Genomic DNA, 21,483 nt, shown 5'->3' with positions numbered 1-21,483 from the left:
GGGCAGGGGGATGAGAGCCTTGAGGTGGAGCGGGCAGGGCTGCGGAGTGTGAGGCGGGTAGGGCAGGGCTGTGGGAGCCGCGGGGTTTGAGACGGGCTGGGCTGTGGGAGCCCCGTGAGGCGGAGCGGGCAGGCGGCGGGACCCGCAGGGCGTGAGGCGGGAAGGGCTGGGCTGTGGAAGCTCCGTGAGGAGGAGCGGGCAGGGCTGTAGGAGCCGTGAGGCGGGCAGGGCTGGGCTGCGGGAGCCCCGTGAGGAGAAGCGGGCAGGGCTGCGGGAACTGTAGGGCGTGAGGCGGGCAGGGCTGTGGGAGCCCTGTGAGGAGGAGCGGGCAGGGCTGTGGGAGCCCTCCGAGGCGGCGCGGGCAGGGCCGCGGCAGCCGCGGGGCGTGAGGCGGAGCGGGCAGGCGGCGGGAGCCCCGTGAGGCGGAGCGGGCGGGAGGCGGAGGGAGGGAGGGAGGGGAAGGCGGCTCCGCACAGCCAAGATGGCGGCGGTGGAGCTGGAGTGGGTGCCCGAGACGCTCTACAACACGGCCATCTCGGCCGTCGTGGACAGCTACGGGCGGGCGCGGCGCCGCGACATCCGCTCGCTGCCCGAGAACATCCAGTTCGACGTGTACTATAAGGTACGGCGGCGGCCGAGCGGGGCCGGGCCCGGCCGGGCCTGTGGGACGTGGAAGGAGAAGCGGCCCCGGGGGCGGCCCGGGCCTGGCCTGGCTGGGGGCGCGGGGCTGAGGGGTCTCGCAGTGGCGGGCACGGCCCGAAGGATGAACCGGGGGCTCAGGGCCGGTGGGACCGCCCGAGCTGCGGCTGGAGGAGCGGCGGCTCCGGGCTCCGGCCGTGCCGGGGCCTTGTGGCTGCCCCCGGGAGCCGCCCCGAGGCCGCGGTGAGGGGCTGGCAGCCCCCGAGGGGGACGCGGAGATGCGGCCTGGCCTTGCGGGTCGTGGAGGGAAGGGGCTTCTCGGCACTGGAAAGCGGTGCGGGCAGGATGAAGCCAAGCTGGCTGTGCTGGAATATGTTTTTTCCTTTTCCCCTTTTTTTTTGCAATAATGAATTGGATACGGTGATGTCAGTGGTTGAGGGAGTAGTTTGCCGTGGTCTAGTATAAATGAGGTGGTAGGAACCAGATGGAAAGAACTGACAGTTGTTTAATGCTGTAGTTTTATTAGCATTAAATTATTCCATGGTGAAAGGGCTGTTCCTCGTTCAGCTGCCCCTGGAATATACGGATTGGGTGTAAAAGGTGCACTGAGATGGTCCATTAATTTCTTATTGTCCACTGAACAGGCATTTCATTCATGTGCAGGAACAGCTGGAAATGAGCATTCATCAGGGGAGAAACAATGTCTATAAACCCCCCCCCAAAAACCTACGATAAGGAATAACCCTCCTTTCCTCTGCCAGCAAATTTCTGAAAATGTAGGTGTTTTTAAATGAAGTAAATCTTTAGTCTAATCTTTATGAACCAGGGGTAATGACCCATCATGTACATGGAGAGGAGTAGTATTTACTGGAGACAGGGAGATTGCTTTTCAAGCATTGAAACAGGCCTGTACATTTTCTGTGTCCTGGTTATTTCATGTCTGCCTGAGGTGCTAAGAAGGATGGAAACCCATTTTTATGACACACGAGCATGCCCACAGATAATGATGTGATTGACATATCAGCTAAAGGCTAGAGATATGAAAATCACAACGTGGAAGAATATTTGGGGGGTGACTTTCAGCTGTTAATAAGTATGACCATTGACAAATAAACTTCTTTGGCATTGCCTGTTCTCACGTTCATTCAGGCGAGAGGATGGTGCTCTGTGGCTTTTAAAAGCATGAAACAAAAACTTCTTCTGATGATAGAAGCGTGCAAGGATGTGTTACTCCCAGCTGTTTAAAAACTTATCTGTAGGTGAGCTTAATAGATCACTGACTTTTTATGCTTTTATTAGCACTCTTCAGTGGTTGCTCTGAATCAGGTTCACGTGGAGTTGTTCCATGCTGAAGAAGATCCAGCAGCACATCTGATTTCTGAGGAGACTCTGGCATGTTTCTTCTGCTGGGGTACCTGGGTTTGTCATCTTGCTGGGCAGGTGATAAGTGCCTGTCCCCAAAATGGTGTTTGTGTTGTAGGAGCAGTACAGCTGCTGGTAATGACAGCAACTGCCTGGAATCACAGACTGGTTTGGGTTGGGGACCTTTCTGCCCATCTCATTCCATCCCAGCCATGGCAGGGACACCTCCCACTGTCCCAGGTGCTCCCAGCCCTGTCCAACCTGGCCTTGGGCACTGCCGGGGATCCAGGGCAGCCACAGCTGCTCTGGGCACCCTGTGCCAGGGCCTCATCCACCTTTAGATCTTTTTCTAATCTAAACCTGTTCTCTGTCAGTTTGAAGCTTTTCCCCTTTGCTTTTCCTGTAATTTCTGTGCCTCACAACAGGAGTTTTTGAGCTGTGTGGGGTGCACCGATATTCCTCTTACCAGCCCAGATCTATGGGGTGTCCTCACACAGAATAAACCAAACTGGGCCATGCCTGCAGTGTGTGTTCTGTGGCTGTGACAGTGGGCTGGGCTTCCATGTCCTCAGTGTCACCTTTTCTGTGGAGGACAGCTTGCATGGGGCCTGCAGTGACCTGGTCTGGAGAATGGCATCCCTGCCCTTGGCAGGATGGAACTGCTTCAGTGTCCCTTCCCTCCCAACCCTCCAGTGGCTCTCTGTGCACCTGGGGAACACTTGGTGGCTGCTTCCTGGGTCTCTGTTGGGACACAACAGCATCACAAGTGTCATTTGGGGTGGCTGAGTGAGGTTGGGCTGGGGACAGCATCCCTCTCACAGCGTGTGTGGTGCTCGTTTTGCTGTTTTGGCTCTGGGTGATTATTTTGAATGTCAGGTGGATATGAAATCCCAGTTCATCACGGTGGGCCATGTTCCATGTGTCCTGACCACTGAGTTCTTTAAAGCAGAAGCAGAATTTCCAAAGCTATTCACTGTCTTTGGAGTAAGACAGACCAGAAGACGTCTAAATATTTGTTTGAGTACATGATGTTTATTGCTGATGTGTTGGAGGGTGTCAATTGTTAGCATCCTGTATTACTTTCATTCTGTGATGAGTAAAAGGGATAAAAAAATGTTTCCAATTGTTCATACAACTTGTAAGTAATAGTTTTTTATCTAGATGTTAGTCATGGTTTGTGGTACTTGAGAAACTGCCACTGATTTTTGCAAAAAAATAAAAGGTGGTACCAGTCAGACTTTGTTTTGATCTGTGGATGTGAATTGTCTGTAGCTGTACAAAAATGTTTTCATCATATTCATTGGTGTTAATGCTTAACGTTTGCCAGCCTTGCCCAGGTTTCCCAGCGTGTCTAGGCTGGGTCAGAAGCTGGAGGTGAGATACCCCAGCAGACAGTCAGTGTGCTGCTGTTTCAAAGGGGAAAACACCAGCAGTGTCTTGGTGTTGTCCCCCAGGGCACCCTCTAGTCCAGGGTTTGGCTCTATTGTCATAACTTACTCCTTCATTTCCCTTTACTCCTAAACAAATCCAGTTTGTTTTACCTCCGCATGTTCTCGAATGGATCACTTCTGGGCCATGCCTCAAACCTGAGTGGGGAATGGATCTGGGGCAGCCGCAGGATGTTCTTGTGGCTTTGGTGGGTTCTGCTGCAAGGTGACAGGAGCAGGCAGGTTCCTCATCCTGAGCATATTTATCTTTCTGGAGCATTCTCAAGCAGTGACTAAAGCTCAAAACAAGGCACTATCAAACAATCGTGATGTGGTAAAACAACAAACCTGTTCTGCTTCAGCAGGGTATCACTGCACAGCTCTTTTTTTCAAGCACTGTTTGACTTTTCCTTGCAACCATTAGAAAATTAGGAGGCAGAGCAGGATGCTTGTGAGGATATCCTGGAAATTTCTGAGCCTACATTTGAGCTACAAAATATTAAAAGATCTTATTAATGACAGCTGTATTTTGAGGTGCTTAATAACTAGGATTGTTACACCTGCCTCTGGGGGGGAAATAAAAATGTGCACACGTATCATACTTTGTTTCCTTTGGTTGTTTGCCAGGTTTGTGTGTATCCTGGTTGGGTTTTTTCCTAGTTAAACTAGTTCAATTCTCTTGCTTAATTTTTTTTGGGGGGGAGGATGAGAGAGAGGGTGTGTAGGTTTTAGAAGCCAAAGAAAGAAATATGCTGGATCTCATATAACTCAGACTCAGCATATGAACAAAATGCCAAAATTGTGTATTAGAAAGTACTGACAGCTGGAATAAACTGCAAGGCCAAAAAAACTCCAACAAACCCAAAACAAAAGAACCCAATCAACCAAATGAAACCCCACACCAAAATCTCTGAAAAAATCAACTTCTATTCTGCAGTTTGTTGGGGTGAGTATAGTGTTGTGAGGGAGAGTGTTCCTGTGAAGAATCAGGGTTGTTGGCAGAAGTCACCTTTTGAACTCTCTAGTCAGTGTCTTGTACAGATTTCATTTTTCCCCTTGTGCCTCTGCTTTATACTCTTATTTTGCATCATTTTCTCATGGCTTTGGCTCTCTAGGTGCTTTGCTGCTTTAGTGTCCTCCGTCCCAGGTATTGGTTGCAATTGCACAGTGCCAGCCTCAGCGTGGATTTGGACTGGTTAACAAGGAGTTTCATCCCATGCTCATTTTCCCTTTGGAATGGCTTTTCTGGATTGCGTGTTTCTCTTCCGATTGATTTTTTCTTGAAAATAATTTGTTCTTGGAAGGTTTTCTGGTGAGATCATTAACCACAGGAGCAGTTGGAGATGACATTCATTTGGTTTCTGTCACGTTCAGGTATTCTTTGAACCAAAGAAAACGAACCAGCAGGAATTTGCTGACTGTTGACTAGAAGCAGCAGAACGTTGGCTCTCTGCATTGCAGCAGAGGTTGAGTTTACTGCTGGAGAAGCGTTACAAGCACCATGGCTGTCCATTAGAACACAGCAGGCTTGTCCCGAGGCTTCAGGCTCCAGGGGCTTTGATGAGGGGGAGAAGGATGAGCTGCCCCTGAAATGAAGAGTGGCTGTGCTCTGCTTCAGTGCTGAGCTTCCCTGCCCGGGGAAGTACAGCCAAGGTCACGGCACAGAGTGAGGGAGGCAGGGCATCCTCTGGGGGGCTGCTGCTGTGACCCCCAGGGTGAGCGCAGAGACTGGCCTCCCCTGCCTCTGCTGTGCTTTTGGGGTAGGCATTAAACGCGTGTGGGAAGCAGTGATGGTGTCACACACGTGTACAACCTCTGTCACCTGGCAGGAGCAGTGTGCAGCAGGGCTGCGCTGCTGGCCTTCCGTCAGATCCTTCCACACCTCTTCAAATTCAAGCCTCACTCTGCAGGAGAATCATTACCTCCTGAGTTTTTGCCAGTTATTATTATTAACACATGCCTTATTTCTGCAGTCTAAATTTAGATGTGAACTGAACTGTCTTTGCTTGTTATGTCTTTACTGGTTTGAAACTTCTTGCCTTCTAACTTGTACTACTCAGACTGCTTTTTTTTTAACCTCTAACCATGGAGCACGTTTCCTCATCCTGGTGTCTTCCTTACCTTTTCAGTAACCTTGTTGAGTCTGAGACACCAGAACTCACCATAATTGAGATAATGAGGTCACATCATGAACAGAGGTGTTGAGCTCCTGCTGAACAATAATTCCTATTTCCACTTCATTTCCTCTGGGCTGATTGAGCTCCAGGCAGGCTGGCTTTTCCCAGTTCCTGAGGAGAATCACATGTGTGTGAGGCTCAGACTTTGTCTCCTTGTAGAACACCAACTCTGCTGCTGTGGCCCAGAGAGCAGAACAGTGGGAATGTTTGGGGTGTGCAAGCTTTGAGCTCTGGAGACTGTCTCTGAATTCATGCTAGTTCAATAACATTGATTTTTTTTCTCGGTTATTTATTTGATTGAGGTTTGTACAGATCAGCCTGGTAGCTGGTATTGTGCTTTCCAAGGAGAGCTGCAATTTTCTTTTTTTTTAAAGCCTTGAACTATATCCAGTAGAAGCTTGTCCAGAGGGTTTGTGGATGATTTTGAAATTGGTTTAAAAGCATGGAATGTACCTAAATTTTGAACTGATTATTTTTGGTAATGCGTCATTTGTCAACAAATTGATTCAGTGATCTGTTGACTCAGGACAACTTTTTCCTTCCTTGTTGGGTGGGGAAGGAAGATGGTGGTTTCAGCCCAACGTTTTTCCCAAATTCTGCTGCCTCTCAAGTACGCTGTCCTTTCCCAGTCTGGCCTGATACTCCATGTGACATTATTAGGCATTACAAAACATCCTGGGGAGCTTCTTGGATTTCCTCTGTAGTTCTTACTGAAATATCCATGTTTTTCAATCCTCTTCCAAACTGGAGCATCAGGAGCATATTTTTCAAGTTGCGTTTTCTTCAGTTCCTTTTCTTGAGGATCCTTGGACAGCTGGCTGGAATTAACCCCCATCTGCTTTAAAAAGTGATTTTTAAAAATATTATGTTTAGAGATAGTTTGGTTGTTTGTTTGTTTGTTTTAGCTTCATCTACCCAGAGAGAGAAAGACAAGAATTTTAATAGAAAGATGATGTAATATTAAAGTTACAAGTTAATGTCATTAATGTGTTCAGCTGGGGACACCACAATGTGCAGCTTTTGTAACACACCCACCTGGGCGTGCAATTCAAATTCAGCCTCAGAGCCTGAGAAGGGTTGAGGTGAGTTTCTCACAGCTGTGCACAACAGCTGGAGTGGGCATGGGTGTAATTATCCACCTTGATTAAATTTATACCTGTCCTCAGTGCCAGAGCTCGTGTGAGCTGATGGAGTTGGGAGTCACCTTGCAGCCTTTGAGTCATTTTTCCATAGTTCACTAAATCCCTGGCAGGTTCCAAATAGGTTAAGCTGGTGTCTACAAGACCTTTCCCTCTTCAGGACAGAATAGTTCTTTAGAAGTGCAGAGCTCTGTGTTCATGTCAGGGCATGTTTTTCTTGAATCACTGTTTTGTTTTGTTTTGGTGTTATGTAGCAAGGCTGTGGTCAGGAATTCTGTCTCTCTGGAGCTTTAACAAGAGAATCATTTCTTCAGTCCTCCCAACTGCTTCTCAATGAGTGTTACTGGATCTCCTGGAATTACTTCACAGTTTGACGTATACTCACTATTTCCATGTCAAATTTCCTTTGAAAGTATTGCTGTAACAGCCACAACAGTTCCAAGAGGCTTCCAGCTGAGTTAATTCCTCAAAATGTTTGCCAGCATGTTGAGGGAAGGGGTTACGGGGATACTGAAAGCCCCAAAGATGTTGTATTTCAAGTTAGAGCAGTGAAAAATTGCAGCTTGGACTTGGGGGCCTGAGCCAAACTTGACATGTGCCCGAAATGATGGATGTTCCAAAACTGAGGGTCCTGTGGGACCGTCCCCCTCCCTCCCACCCCAGCAGGCCATTTACTCCTTGGCAGTCTCAGACTCTCTTGTAAGAGGGATTCTCTCCTTACAAGAAGTGTTTATGTAACCTCATAAATATATAAATTTTTCAAAGTCCTACTGTGGTTAATTTTTGATAAACCGGGAATCTCTGGGATTTGGGGTTGCTACTGCAAGGTGATAGGAGGCAGTGGTGATCCTGTGCTCGAGCACTGTGAAACCTGAAAGTGTTTTTGGGTGCCTTAAATCCCACCACGGTGCTTTGGGGATGTGTCTGAGCTTCCTCCAGAAACGATCTCATCCCTTATTGATGGTGTGCCCACCTTCACTGTGAGCATGGAACACCAGGCTGCTTTTAGGGGCTTTTACTGCAGAAAGTACATTCTAGGTTTTACAGAGCCTTTGCTATGAGACAGCTGTGCTGAAGGAATGAGAACATTTAACCGTGGCTGTAGCCTTTAAATACAGCAGACTGGCTGTTCCTTCAGTGCCAGAGAGAATCCAGCTCCAGCAGGAGCTCTGATCCCTTTGAAGTGCAGGGACACGCTGCTTTATCTGAGCACTAACTTTGCATGCAAACTTGCTCTGGTTTTTAAAATACTTCCCTTTTTTTTTTTTTATGTTCTCTCAGCAAAATAGATAATGAAGAGGAAAACATTCATTTCTGGCAATTGACATTATTAGGTCAAAGTATTTTTGAAGTTTTTTTTTTTGTAGGTTGTGTTGTTAAAATAACAAATTTGCTGTGCTCTAAAGCCAGTGTCATGTGCTTTTATAAGAGTTGACTAGAGCTAAATTTCTGGCTGGAGATGTCCTCACGTGCTGTGTTTGGAATATTAATTCATCAGCTCCCAGTGCTTGTGGACAAAAAGGTGAACCAGGCAGCAGATGCTTATCACTGGAAGCATTTGAAGGCATTATTAAAACTGGGAGGAATATTAATGTTCCCATTTTAGCACTGGTGGTGCCTGTGGCAGGTTGCAGTGCTGCTTCCTTGGGCCGGGTACCCTCCTGTGCTCCTCTCTGGGTCAGGGCCTTTAAGATAAAGGGAATGAACAGTTCACAGTGGATTTCTCTGACATTTATTTGCACAGTCCCTTGTACCTGTGTAAATCCATGGCATTTATAGCCTGATGTGGCAGAACTCAACCACGCACTGCATGGACAACTGGCTGTGGTTTGTTTTGAGCAACTCAGCTGATAAATTAGCTTATCTGCAGGCACAAATCACTGTGGGCATTAAACAAGCCTGTGCTTTTATTAAATGCATGACCAGGCTCCAGTGTTCCCGCTTGCTGGTGGGGAGTCACCTGTGGGAGCTCAGGTGTCAGTGAGGAAGGGCTGGTGCTGTCTGCAGTGCTGGCATTGGTGAGTGACCCCTTGCAGAACTGTGGCTTTGGGTTTATTTTTATCTGACATATTTGCATTGCTGCATCCGAGCTTGTGTGTCATGTAAATGTGTTCTGAGAGCATTTGGTATCAAAACTATCAGTTGCATTTTTTGCTGGCTTCACTTGTTTCTTGGTTTTGTCTTGGATTTATAACTCACATGTGGCAGGGTTTTGGTCTTGCAGGGCACAAACACCTGGAGATACATCCATAGATGATAAAACCCCCTTGAAACCATCTGTGGATCTCTCATAGCTCAGTTTTTAACACTGAAATTGTGCTCCTGAGTTGAAATCTTCTGATGCAGGAACTTCATTTTTAGCCTGCTGAATTTCAGTGCTTTGCAGTCTAGATTTCATCATAAGTTACCTCTGCTAGTAAGCTGAATTTCCCAGAAAAACTCAATTTTGCATATTAAGATAAATTTCCCTGTTTATTTTTCAGCTTTACCAACAGGGCCGCTTGTGCCAGCTGGGTAGTGAATTTTGTGAACTAGAAGTTTTTGCAAAGGTGCTACGAGCTTTAGATAAAAGGTGAGTATCTCAATGGCTCAATAACTCTCATTTCAGCTCTCAGTCTCTCCCTCCAGGAAGAGGTGTTAAAAAGAGGCACAAACAAGAAAAAGCCAACGATGCAAACCCCCCCAGTTGCTCAACACCAGAGGTCGTGCCCAGAGTCCCTGGGAGCAGCAGTCACAGCCCCCAGTTCCTGCTGATTCAGCACATCCTCAGGGAAGCTGATAGGATTGCCCCAGTTTGAAGAGTTTTCCTGTCGTTCAATATTCCAGTTGGGGGTGGTACGGGACTCGGCTGTTTTAGATCAGGCTCTGTGTGACCGGGATGAGCTTTGGGAGGTCAGGCGCCGGTCCCGCCCATGGCGTGTGCGGTGTTAATGGAGCCATCGCTGCCGTTTGTCTGCGGCGCTGGGGGAGGGACGGGCTTCGGGGCCTCCTCCCTGGTGGCGCTGAGCTGGAACCGCTCTCCCAGTTTGGATCCTGTGAGGGCAGCTCGTGTTTGCCTTCACAGAGGGTGTCCCTGTGGAGAACTCGGGGTGATCACCCAGCGCCTGGGACCCATCAGCTGCAGCTCACAGGGCTGGCACTCATCTGCTCTGGCTTTGAGGGGGCTTGGGCTCCATTTCTGTCCTTGGGATTCGTGAGAGCCCAACTGACTGCTTTCAGACCTTCGTGTGTAACCAAACTCTGCTTCTCTTTGTTGCAGACATCTCCTCCATCACTGCTTCCAGGCTCTGATGGACCATGGAGTCAAGGTTGCTTCTGTCCTGGCCTATTCCTTCAGCAGACGGTGCTCCTACATTGCAGAGTCAGATGCTGCTGTGAAAGAAAAAGCAATCCAGATTGGCTTTGTTTTAGGTAACTGCTGCTCGTGGGCTCTTTGCTTTCTCTCTTGCAAGCTTCAGTTAATGTAACATTAATTTTTTTCCTGTTAAAGATTGGCCTTTTAAAGAACTGTGTGTTTTGGAACGGAATTTTAGAAAGCTACTTGGTGTCTTAAAATAAATATATTGGATTTTAATATCTAAGAATGTATAGACTTTTCAGTCCAAACAGTTCAGGTTTAAAGTTGGTTTGCAGATGTGATGAGCAATGTGCATGATTTTAATGTAGGTAAGTTTTGGGGGTTTTTGATAGAAATCTGTAGGAAAACTCTGTAATACCAAAAGACCATCCTAAACCAGAGTATTTCCTTCAGCTGTAGGAGAGTTCTCCTCTTACATTTCATCCTTTCCAGGTCAGGAGGGTTTGACCTTGGCAGGATTTCTGTCTGTAGAAGCAGGTCCATGAAGTCAGTGATCATCTTGCCAGACCTGAGCAAACCCTTTTCCTCTTGAGAAGGCGCTTTGCTCTTCAAATTGCTGTTTGTTGCTGATCTTTGCAGGGGGGTTCCTGTCAGATGCAGGCTGGTACAGTGACGCTGAGAAGGTTTTCCTTTCCTGCCTTCAGCTGTGCACCCTCCACGATGAAATCCTCCACTGGTTCCGTGCTGTGGAGTGTTGTGTGAGGTGAGTTCACCTTGAATTCCCGGGAAACCTCGGAGCCATCCAGCTCCAGATGCTCCTTTAGTGTTCTGCTGCACCAAAACACTTTCCTGCCCAGAGCTGAAGATCAGGAGGTGCTTGTTTTACACTAATCCCTGGATTTGCTGCTTCTGAGTTGGCAGCACAGTACAATGGATTAAAAAACCCAGTGTTTTGCTGTCCTGTGTAGTCTCTCATGGGTAACACTGCTGGATAATAGAAGTGGTCCAGCAGTTCTTGTTTCCCAAGGGTTTGTGCACGTGAAGGAATGTTCTGTGTTGGACTTTGCTGAAGTTCTATTTACATAGAAGAGAATTTGCCAACTCCAAATGCAAACAACATAGATACAACTGAGCAGAAATAAAGGCAAAACTTACCTTTCCTGGCTCCAGACCCAGCGAGTTCTCTTGCTGCATGCTGAGTGCTTAGCTCTGGGCCTGGGTGAAGATCTGGGTGTCAGTTCCTGTGGGCACCTCCAGCCACAGCTGGAAACATTTGGGAAAGTTGGGGTTTTTTGCTGTTAGAGTTTTGAAGCTGCCTTGTTCCTCAGGGCCTGCAGAGGTTCACATTTCTTTGGCAGAGGCCTCTGTTGCTCTTCCCCTGTGTGTTGAGGTGTGATGGGCTGCAGGCAGCAGCTGGCTGGGTTTTGTTGCTCTCACCATGAGCAGGCTGTTTTTGCACTCCAGATGTGCCCGTGGGCACCTGGAGGCTGCTGGGCAGAGTTAAAGTAGGATGTTGGTTTTTTTTAGCTGCTCTAACAAAGAACAAAGCATGTGCTGTATTTATCTGAATCTAGAGCAAAACTTGTTTGGAAAGCTGCTCCAAAAAAAGCCCTGCATCTTGTTTATGGTTGGGCAAACACGAAGAGTAAAGAGGCTTTGCCAAGAGCTGCTGATGTCCTGTGCCAGCCCCAGGGCCATGGCAACGCTGCTCTGCCTGGTTCTGCTGGCTGGCATTCCAGAAATGATGCCAGGAGCCTGGGCACACGTATCCAGCTTCCTAGAACCGGGGAGTGATGGATATAGAGCCACAGTAACTGCTTGGTCCTTTGCCTTCTAATTAATCTAAAAAAAGTTTTCTCATTGCATCAGGCTCTTTGGCAAGCTGGAGAAGTTGCTTAAAAATAACTGTCACCTTCTCCAAATAGAAATGAAAAGAAGGGAAAGAAAGGGAGGGGAAAAGGGAGCTGTCTCTGCTGGACAGTAGTGTGGAAAGGAGAGTTTCATGCTGTGCTAGAAGAAAGCAGCCTGTGTTGGAGTGAGCCCTCCTGACCTGGGCTGTTGGCTCTGTTGTTAGAGACATCCATTGTTCCCTGGGGAGCTCTGCTGGGACATCACCCCTCTGGGCAGCAGGGGCAGTGGGAAAAGTTCTGGCATCTCCCAAACCCTCAGCATGGCCGCTTTGGAGTTCTATCAACCTGAAAGAACTCAGACACTTTGGGAAGGGCTGAATCTGTAAAATCTGAACCCCTTTGTGTGGCAGAGAGCAGTCGTGAGACTCCGATTACTGCCTTTCAGCTTGAGAGTCAGTGCTGCTGTTACCACCTGATCCCGCTGCAGGAGGCTCGTGCTGGGCTTGCACTGGACTTGGGAGGAGTTTTAAGGAAACAAAATTCAAGTCCAGCTTTTGAAAGTGTGACACCTTCTTTGGCAAGTCAGAGCTCTGGGAGTTGAATTAATACAGTGCAGTATTGATAGAAGACAGTTTAAAAACAGTGAAATTTTGTGTTATTTAAGCACAACTTGGTGTTTCCTTGTCCTGGCAGCAGTAAATTCTGTGGAGAAGCTGGGAAGGTGTGAGGTTCCTCTGAGCTTGTACCCTGCTTTTGTGGGAGCGTGGTGCTCCTTTTGGTTTGCCTTCTCTCATTATTCTCTGTTAAACAAAGAGCTACAAGTGTATAACACAAATACGTGGTTCTCCCCCTTCATTGTTGGACATTTGGCTGATTCTTGGGTTGTTTTCTTCTGGTGGTTTTAGACTTGCTAAGCTGCTATGTTGGCTCTGAGAGACCGAGTTTGTTGGGGGAGGTTAGTCCCCAAAAGCTGTTATTGCAGACATCAAAGGAGGTTCAGAGCCATTAGCATAAACGTCCTGAGGCCTTTTCTCTTCCTCTTGGCTTTATCTCCTAAGATTCCTTTGGATTAATAAAGGATTTTTTGTTACTCAGAACTGGATCACATAAACTCTGCTTATCCTAGAGGATTGGCTTAGGTTTAGCTTGGGTTTTGGGGAGATTTCTTTGTTTCTAGGCACTATCACTGAAGCATCCAGACACTGGATATGATCTTTCCCAGCAGCTTATCTAAATTGCAGTGCTATCCCCACTGGCTTATTCCATTACGAGGGATTTGGGCTCCGTGGTTTTGATGTTGCAGAGCAGCTCCCAACTGAATGGTGTTGGCAAAATGGTTTTTTCTCTTTAGGAGATCTGTTTACTAAATTCTTCTCTCGTTTCTTTGTATTTCCTGTCTCTTGTTGCCGGAATGTTCCTGTGACCAGGCACACAATGCACTTGTACATCGTGTTTGGTTCTGAGGCTTTATTTAAGGTCTGAGGCTTTATTTAAGGCAAGATGTGGGTGTTGCTTTTTGCTGTCTGTTGTTGAGCCACGGTGCTGTTTCCCAGTGGAGAGCTGGAATTTGTGTAGCTTTTGCAGGGGTTTGAAGGGCTTTTCTTTTGATGTTCTCTTTGTGCAGCAAATCCACGTCTGTCACGTGCCCGCCTTCAGGCCCTGCTTAGGAAAATGGAAACTTTATTTGCTTTCTTGTTACTGTTGGAGTTTGGTGATGCATTTGGGTGGGAAACAGGGACAGAGTTGGACAGGAGTTCTTAGGATGAGCTGAGCTGTGTCACTGGGGGAATGGCTGCGTAGCTTAAATCTCTATCTGGAGCAAGTGGAAACAGAATACAGGTTTAGAAAAGAGATTGAGCAAAAATGTCACTGTTTGCTCCTTCCCCTTTAACAACTGATTGGAAGTTTTATCCCAATGTATGATATCAGGACTAAAATGCAGTTCCTGCACGTTAACCCACATAGTCAGAGGGTGAGCTCTTTGCAGTGCAGCTTCCTTTGTGCTTCCCTTCCTCTGTGCGCTTCTCCCTGTGCTGTGTTGCCCTGGTTTGCCAAGCCGTGCCTGCTGTGTTCAGTCTCTGTTACTCACTGTCTGATGACACCTTTCCAGCAGGGACAGTGCAGGTCCATTCCCCAAATTCCATGTCTGCTCACTGGCAGGTGTTTGCCATGGAGCAGGAGCAGCTGCCCTGGCTGGGAATGCAGCTCTGCCCTTGGGGCTGGGGATATCAACACACACCCATTCCAAATGCACCTCCCGAAAGCCAGTGAGCAGCAGCCTGCACTAATGCACAGATTCTTTGGTTTTATTCGTGATAAGTGCCAAAAGCCGGAACTGTTACTTCCCTGCAGAAACAGGAGTAGGTTTCACCAGTGCTGGGTGTTACTGGCTGTGTTTGGGTGTTGATCCTTCAGATGGGAAGGCAGCTGGATAGCAGAGGGAAGAGCAGGGGATGTTTCAGTTGTTGTGATCAATAAAAAGGTCTCTCCTGATGGAGCTGGTTCTCACGTGCAATGGATGTGGCTAAATCTTATGTGAAGACCTCCCCCAAGCCCCAAAGCACAATAACGCCCACTTGGAGCTGCTCAGGGTTTGGGGGGAAGTGCAGGGATGCAGGAAAATGAGCTGTGTTGTACTTACTGTGGCTGTTTGAGGTGGAAGGGATTTCAGGCTGTGTGGGGCAGGTGGAAGGAGGTGGAAGGGATTTCAGGCTGTGTGGGGCAGGTGGAAGGGATTTCAGGCTGTGTGGGGCAGGTGGAAGGAGGTGGAAGGGATTTCAGGCTGTGTGGGGCAGGTGGAAGGGATTTCAGGCTGTGTGGGGCAGGTGGAAGGAGGTGGAGGGGATTTCAGGCTGTGTGGGGCAGGTGGAAGGGATTTCAGGCTGTGTGGGGCAGGTGGAAGGAGGTGGAGGGGATTTCAGGCTGTGTGGGGCAGGTGGAAGGAGGTGGAAGGGATTTCAGGCTGTGTGGGGCAGGGCTTTGGGAATGGAATCTCCTCAGTATTGGGAAGAATGGATTTTATGGAAAATAACACACAAAGGCACCACAGCAGAATGGTTCAAAACTGTATCAATAGGTGAAATCCTGTGGCATCTCCAGCAGGGGGAATTCCTGCCCTGAGCCAGGCGGGGCAGTGGTGCCGGGCTGGCAGAGCTCCAGCCCCGGGAGCGTCCCCTGCGAGATCCCCGGTGCTGCTGCAGGCAGAGCTTTGTGCAGCTCCCTCAGCAGCTCTCTGTGCATCCCCCAAGGTTGCTGCACGTTCGGAACGGGAACTGCAAGTACCACCTGGGAGAGGAGACGTTCAAGCTGGCGCAGTCCTACATGGACAAGCTGGCCAAGCACGGGCAGCAGGCCAACAAGGCGGCGCTCTACGGCGAGCTCTGCGCGCTGCTCTTCGCCAAGAGCCACTACGACGAGGTGAGGCTTGGGGGGCTCTCCTGGCACTGCCACCTCCTGCCTGTGCCTCGCTGGTGCTGCTCCTGCTCTCCTTGGCACCTGTGTGGCACCGCCAGAGCGAGAATTCAGTTCTCTGCTCTTGTTTCCGTGGGTCCCTCTGTGTTGGTCCGTGGGCTCTTCACAGCGCTGGGACCAACACGAGCGTGCGTGTGGTACCTTGCCCATATGTGCTGGTCACCTGCAAATGAAGTATTGTAAAAGCTTATTTTAATAACTGAAAATTAACAGCAGAACACAGTCTTTGCACCTGGTTTGTTATACTCTCTGAAGTGTAACTACTCCATAAACTGGTTTTCCTTTAATCCCTAAATTCACTGACGGGGTGTTGTCCTGCACAATGGGAATTGTGAGGATTGCTTAAAGATTATAAAATATCCTGTTCTGTCTGTAAAAGTCATTGTAATATTATAAACCTTAGATTAATATAGGATACTTACATATTCACTATTAATTTTAAAAGTGGTTTTTAAATCTGTCTTTTAAGCCATAACTGGCCAATTCATTGCACATAAGCACTCAAACTGTGTATTTTAAATGTTGGAATGTAAGTGACCAGCTTTTCAGAGGCAGGTCATATTTTAATGTTCCCGTGTGGTGAAGTTCCAGCTTCCATTGTGTTGGTGCCTCTCTGTCCCACAGGCCTATAAGTGGTGCATAGAAGCCATGAAGGAGATCACAGTTGGGCTGCCTGTAAAAGTAGTGGTGGATGTGCTACGGCAGGCGTCAAAGGTGAATCTGAAACCTCCCATTGCTTTGGGTACTAAACTGCTGCCAGGAATGGCTGAGGAGAGGTTGTTACCTCCACAATTCTCCTCAGGGGCCTGAAGGGTTGTTGTTTGTGTTTGTCCCAGAATGGGTGGGGGAGTTTGTTTCTGTTTGTGTCTTTCTGAGATGGAGTTTGAGCTGCACAGGTGACATTGTGACAATGTTAACCTGCAAACTTCCCTGCAAGGGCTCTGATCCCTCTTTGGTCTGGACTAGGTACAGCACAATCCCTTCAGTCAGGCAGGATAAAATAAGTTTATTAATGCTGTGCTCCTTTTCTGAAATAACCAGAAAGTCCTTTAAGAACCACAGTGATATTTTGAAATTAAAGCCAAGAGTAAGTGGCAGTGTCTGGAGGGCTGAGCTGTGAGTGCACAGCTGCTCACATGCTTCCCTTCCCCTGCCCAGGCCTGCGTGGTGAAACGGGAGTTCAAGAAGGCTGAGCAGCTCATAAAGCACGCTGTGTACCTCGCCAGGTAAGGGCCATTCCAGAGAAAACCCTTCTGAAATTACACTCAGCTGGCCTCAGTTTGTAATGGAAGTGTGTTTGTGCAGGGAGCATTTTGGAGCCAAGCACCCCAAATACTCTGACACGCTACTAGACTACGGATTTTACTTGCTCAACGTAGACAATATCTGCCAATCCGTTGCCATCTATCAGGTAGGCAGCAGGACTTGTTTCTCTTGATGGTTTTAATCTCTCAGGTGCTGTAGTTAATTCATGGAGATAGAGAATAGTTGATTTCAGTACTGCAGTCGTGATGTTTAAAAAACCCCAAACACTGCCAGCTGTGGGGTTTTGCTTTCTTTGCCTTCCTCTGACTCCTGTCTTTTATATAACTAGTGTCTTCAATAGGTAGAGAATTTCAGAGCCAGTAGATTCATCATAGGGATGAATTTGGGGTTTTTTTCTGTGTTAACTGGTGAAATTGTGTTTTTGGAACCCTTGCAGACAGCGCTCGATATCCGGCAGTCAGTATTTGGGGGTAAAAACATCCACGTAGCTACAGCTCATGAAGACTTGGCTTATTCTTCATATGTGCACCAGTACAGCTCTGGGAAATTTGACAATGCACTGTGAGTACAGCACTCAGCAGCACAGTTAGTGCTGTAAACGAAGAACAATATTCACTGCATTCATATTTCTAGTTTTTCATCAGTCAGCTGCTGGTGTACATAAACAGATCCTGAACTTTTTATTTCAATCCTCCCAGATTCCATGCTGAACGTGCTATTGGCATTATCACTCACATTCTCCCAGAAGACCATCTCCTCTTGGCCTCTTCGAAGAGAGTTAAAGGTAATTCCCTTTGTTTGAATCATTTGGATGTGCTCATCCCGGTCCCTCCCAGGCAATGTAGCTTGAGTTGTCTTTTTCACTGGAGGTGTTTGCAGTCCTTGGTGTTTACAGCACGCTTGTAAAATACAAAAAACCCAAACTTAGCCAGATGAGTTGGAGTGGGGGTGAAATTACAGAATATGAAAATGCATTGGGAGCTTGGCACAGCAGCGTGGCAGCAGTTGGTGACGGACACAAGGCCTGGTGGCTGTGTCCCCAGGTGGGTCCCCTGGCTCTGAGCTGGGCGTGGGCACAGTAACAGCTCCTGTCTCCTGTCCCCAGCGCTTATCCTGGAGGAGATTGCCATAGACTGTCACAACAAGGAGACAGAGCAGAGGCTGCTCCAGGAGGCTCATGACCTGCACCTCTCCTCGCTCCAGCTGGCTAAAAAAGCCTTTGGGGAGTTCAACGTGCAAACAGCCAAACACTACGGCAACCTGGGCAGACTGTATCAGTCCATGAGGAAGTTCAAGGTAAGGCCTTACTCCTGACCCAAAATCTGGGAGACAGCTGGAATCTGTCACTGCAAATGAGGGTTTCACTGTCCACAATTCCCAAGTTCCCTTGGTAGTTCTGTGCCTGGAAAACTCGTGCTTTGTTTTTCACCCCGAAAGCTTTGTGCAAAAATAATCCATGGAGATGGGTGATACCCTCAGAGGGTGACAGAGAGCTTGGTGCTGCAATCTGCTGATCCCCTTCACTAAAAGAATTTGGAGAACTTGGTTTATGTTTGGCTTTGTTTCTTTTTGCCTGTTACAAAATGCTGCTGTTTGAGCTGCTACGTAGTTAAGTTTATTTAAACCAACTTTCCCCTCTTTTTGTGGGGTGGCGAGTGGTGTCTGACTGACCTGTGTGGATCTGGCCCTGGCAGGAAGCAGAGGAAATGCACATCAAGGCCATCCAGATCAAGGAGCAGCTCCTAGGGCAGGAGGATTATGAAGTTGCCCTCTCCGTGGGCCATCTCGCCTCCCTCTACAACTATGACATGAACCAGTATGAAAATGCTGAAAAGCTTTATCTGAGATCCATAGCAATTGGTAAGTGACTACAGCAAACTTAAGTTTTTAGAAAACTTCTAGGCTTTAATATCTAGACAACATTCTGTGGCTAGAGCAGAGGTGGAGAACGTAGGCAAATTTTGTTGGTAAAAATAGCCTGGTAGCTGAGATGCAGCTGTGGATGCTTTCCCTCTCAACTCGGTTCTTCTCTTGGGTTTCTCTAGGAAAGAAGCTTTTTGGTGAAGGATACAGTGGACTTGAATACGATTACAGAGGTCTGATTAAACTGTACAATTCCATTGGCAATTACGAGAAGGTGTTTGAGTACCACAACATCCTGGCCAACTGGAACCGCTTGCGGGACCGGCAGTTCTCGGTCACGGATGCGCTGGAGGACGTCAGCACCAGCCCCCAGTCCACGGAAGAAGTGGTCCAGTCTTTTCTGATGTCTCAGAACCTCGACGGACAGAGCAGCTAAGAACTTGGTCAATTAACCAGTTAAGGTTTTTTCCCCCAGGTTACAGGGGGAAAAGTCATACTGTGAAATCTAAACCATGTAGTTCTCTGGGGGCTGGAATTCGCGTTGAAACACTGGTCCAGTCTACTGAAGAGTGCCCATACGGATGAATGTGTGTTAAATTCCTCTCAGCATGTGTATGGCATGTTTAGTTCGGCTCACATTTTTAACTTGGTATTCCCAAAAAAACCCCCTTCTTTCTCTCTTCTTTCAAAAGAAGCTACTTTGCAGAAAGTCTGCAAGAAAACGTTAAATAAAACTGTTTGAGTTCAAAAGAGTTGCATTCTTATTACGGATGGAAGGTTTCATCGAGAGCTTTCTGCCGATTCACAGAGAGAACAAAGGCTGTACTCTGAGGAGCTGTAGGAGAAGGGTCTCGCTGCTGTATCATTGTAGCAAAGGTCACGGTAAACAGCCAGCAGAGGGAGGATGCGCTGGCCTTGGCTGCTGCCTTACCGAGAAGAGTGGCAAAGACCCGCTCTGGAGAGCGCCGCCCGTGCTGCTGTGGATGCCCTGAACTGGACCGGTGCACGTCCCACAGACCAGCACCCACGGTGTCCCCGGTGCCACCACCAGTGCTCCCCCGAGCAGGACCAGGACACCACAGCGGACCAGCCTGCTAGAAACCGCTCTTGGACCAGTGGCTTTAATTTAATATTTCTGCCCCTGCATTCACTTTGACAGTAGAACTCTCTCATTTAGGTGTCTGATCAGTGCAAATGATATCCATGTGATAGATCCAGAGCTAGGAAGTGAATTGATGGTTTGTCTGTACCCAGTGAGCTTCTGCAGAGATTGCTGGCAGTGCCACAGCTCCACACGCTCCCCTCTGCTGCAGCCTCTCCTCTCCTCTCCCACGGGCTCTTTCTCTGCTAACAGAGGCCATGCCGTGTTTATACCAGTGAAGAGTTTTGTATTCCAATCCAGTTCCATTTTCTGTTTCTGGAGAACACAACTTACTGTACAGGTCGCAGGGGTCAGTGGAAAATGCCAAAAAGCACAACAGGTCTTTTTTTTTTTTTTTTTGTGATGCTTCATTTCTACATTAAACAAGAGTACAACCAGAAACCGATTCCTTACGTTAATTTCCGAAGCAGAGCTCAGCTGTTCAGACCCTGTGAGAACGCCTCTCTCACTAGCTTGTCTTAATTCCTCTGTTGGGGGCTGCGTGGCTGTGTGGCTTTGGGTTCGGGTGTTGTTTTGGGGTTTGTTCCCTAATGTTGGGTAATACTTGGAAGTCTGTGTGACACAAACTGGAACCGACTCGCTGCTGTTCCCTCAGCTGTGCCCCGGCTCTGGGATTCTCTGGGTTCTGTCACTTTGGGGGCTCCTCTCCCCCTCTTTTCAGGGTCTGGACCTTGGCCAGCGGCTGCCGGGGCTCTTCCCGTGGGACTGGGATGGATGTTCTGTTTGGGGTCGGCTTTTTCATTGCTTTGTGGGGTTTGTGGCAGGGAAAGCTGCTGGATGATCTTCAGGGAAGAAATAGAGGTTTTGGACATGACTTGGAGCTTAATGGCTCTTCTAAGAAGTGAAACTTTACAGGCCAATAGTTCATATTCTGGTGCCTTCAAGTGTCTTTTTTGGGGGGAAAGGCTGGGTAATTTCAACTTTAAAATGCAACGGCATAATTAGTGAATGCAGATTAATGATTGCATACTTAGAATATCTTCACTGAGGTGAAAAGAAGTATTTGCATAAAACCCCCTGTGGTATTAGGACTTAACTGCAGTGTGTCTGCAACAGCTGCTCAGTGAAAATCCAACTTAGTTATGTGTGGATTTAAAATGTGATTTATTTATAGCAGTTTTTGTTTATGACTGTGTAGGAGCTACAGACAAATTCAGCTATACAAGGCAAAACCTTCTTCTCCCTGAATGCCCACGGCACTGGCAAGTTATAAAGTTTTTATGAGTTCTTAAATCCTATTAAAAGGTATTTAAAGTTAAACAAAGTACGGACCAGTGTCAGGACTCGGGCAGGAAAGTGGCTTAAAGCTGTCCTAAAGAGCCTGGGCGATTCTGTACTGCACAAGTGTTGGAGCTCCCAGCTGGGAGCGTGGCTTTGCACTGGCGTGGCTGGAGCTCCTTTGCCCACTCTGTGTTCCCACTCTTGGGCTCTCAGCTTTTGGTAAGGAGCCCCAGAGTGTGCTTGGGGTGAGGAGCATTGTGTGACAGCAGCCCCTGCTCTTGTTCCAGCCCTGCTTGTGTCCCTGTTCGTGCTTTGCCTTCAGCTCAGGGCAGCTCCTGGCGTGGGCGGCCTGGGCAGGAGCCGTGCTGCACAGCCCTGCAGTTGGTTTGTGGGTGGCCCCGGTCCCAGCTCTGGTGGCCTTTCCTCGGTGTCCCCTGGCCTTTGCTCTGTGTCCCTCCCCAGAGCTGCCTCAGCGCGGTGCCTGCTGGGCTGGGGGCAGGAAGGTCCTGAAGCTGCCTGGGAGCCCCTTTGGCAGAGAACTTGGCCGGGGGCTCTTGTGGTGATCCGCGAGGGCTCCCGCGTGTTCCTCTGGTGCCTGCAGGGAATCC

General features: G+C 48.3%; 1 protein-coding gene across 1 annotated transcript; it reads left to right on the top strand.

Annotated features, from left to right (window-relative positions):
* Positions 1–461: 461 nt before the first annotated feature.
* On the top strand, positions 462–20,035 carry APPBP2 (amyloid beta precursor protein binding protein 2). Its single transcript, XM_038158081.1, has 13 exons — positions 462–622; positions 9,228–9,316; positions 10,004–10,155; positions 10,682–10,805; positions 15,141–15,309; positions 15,988–16,077; positions 16,522–16,589; positions 16,669–16,774; positions 17,066–17,190; positions 17,328–17,413; positions 17,735–17,925; positions 18,324–18,489; positions 18,675–20,035. The coding sequence occupies exons 1-13, from the start codon at positions 482–484 to the stop codon at positions 18,926–18,928; spliced, it is 1,761 nt and encodes a 586-aa protein (XP_038014009.1). The 5' UTR covers positions 462–481; the 3' UTR covers positions 18,929–20,035.
* Positions 20,036–21,483: the final 1,448 nt, after the last annotated feature.

Source organism: Motacilla alba, chromosome 19, assembly GCF_015832195.1.
Source record: "Motacilla alba alba isolate MOTALB_02 chromosome 19, Motacilla_alba_V1.0_pri, whole genome shotgun sequence".
NCBI lineage: Eukaryota > Metazoa > Chordata > Aves > Passeriformes > Motacillidae > Motacilla > Motacilla alba.
The sequence above is the reverse complement of the archived record's forward strand: the minus strand, read 5'-3'. Positions and strand labels throughout refer to the sequence as shown.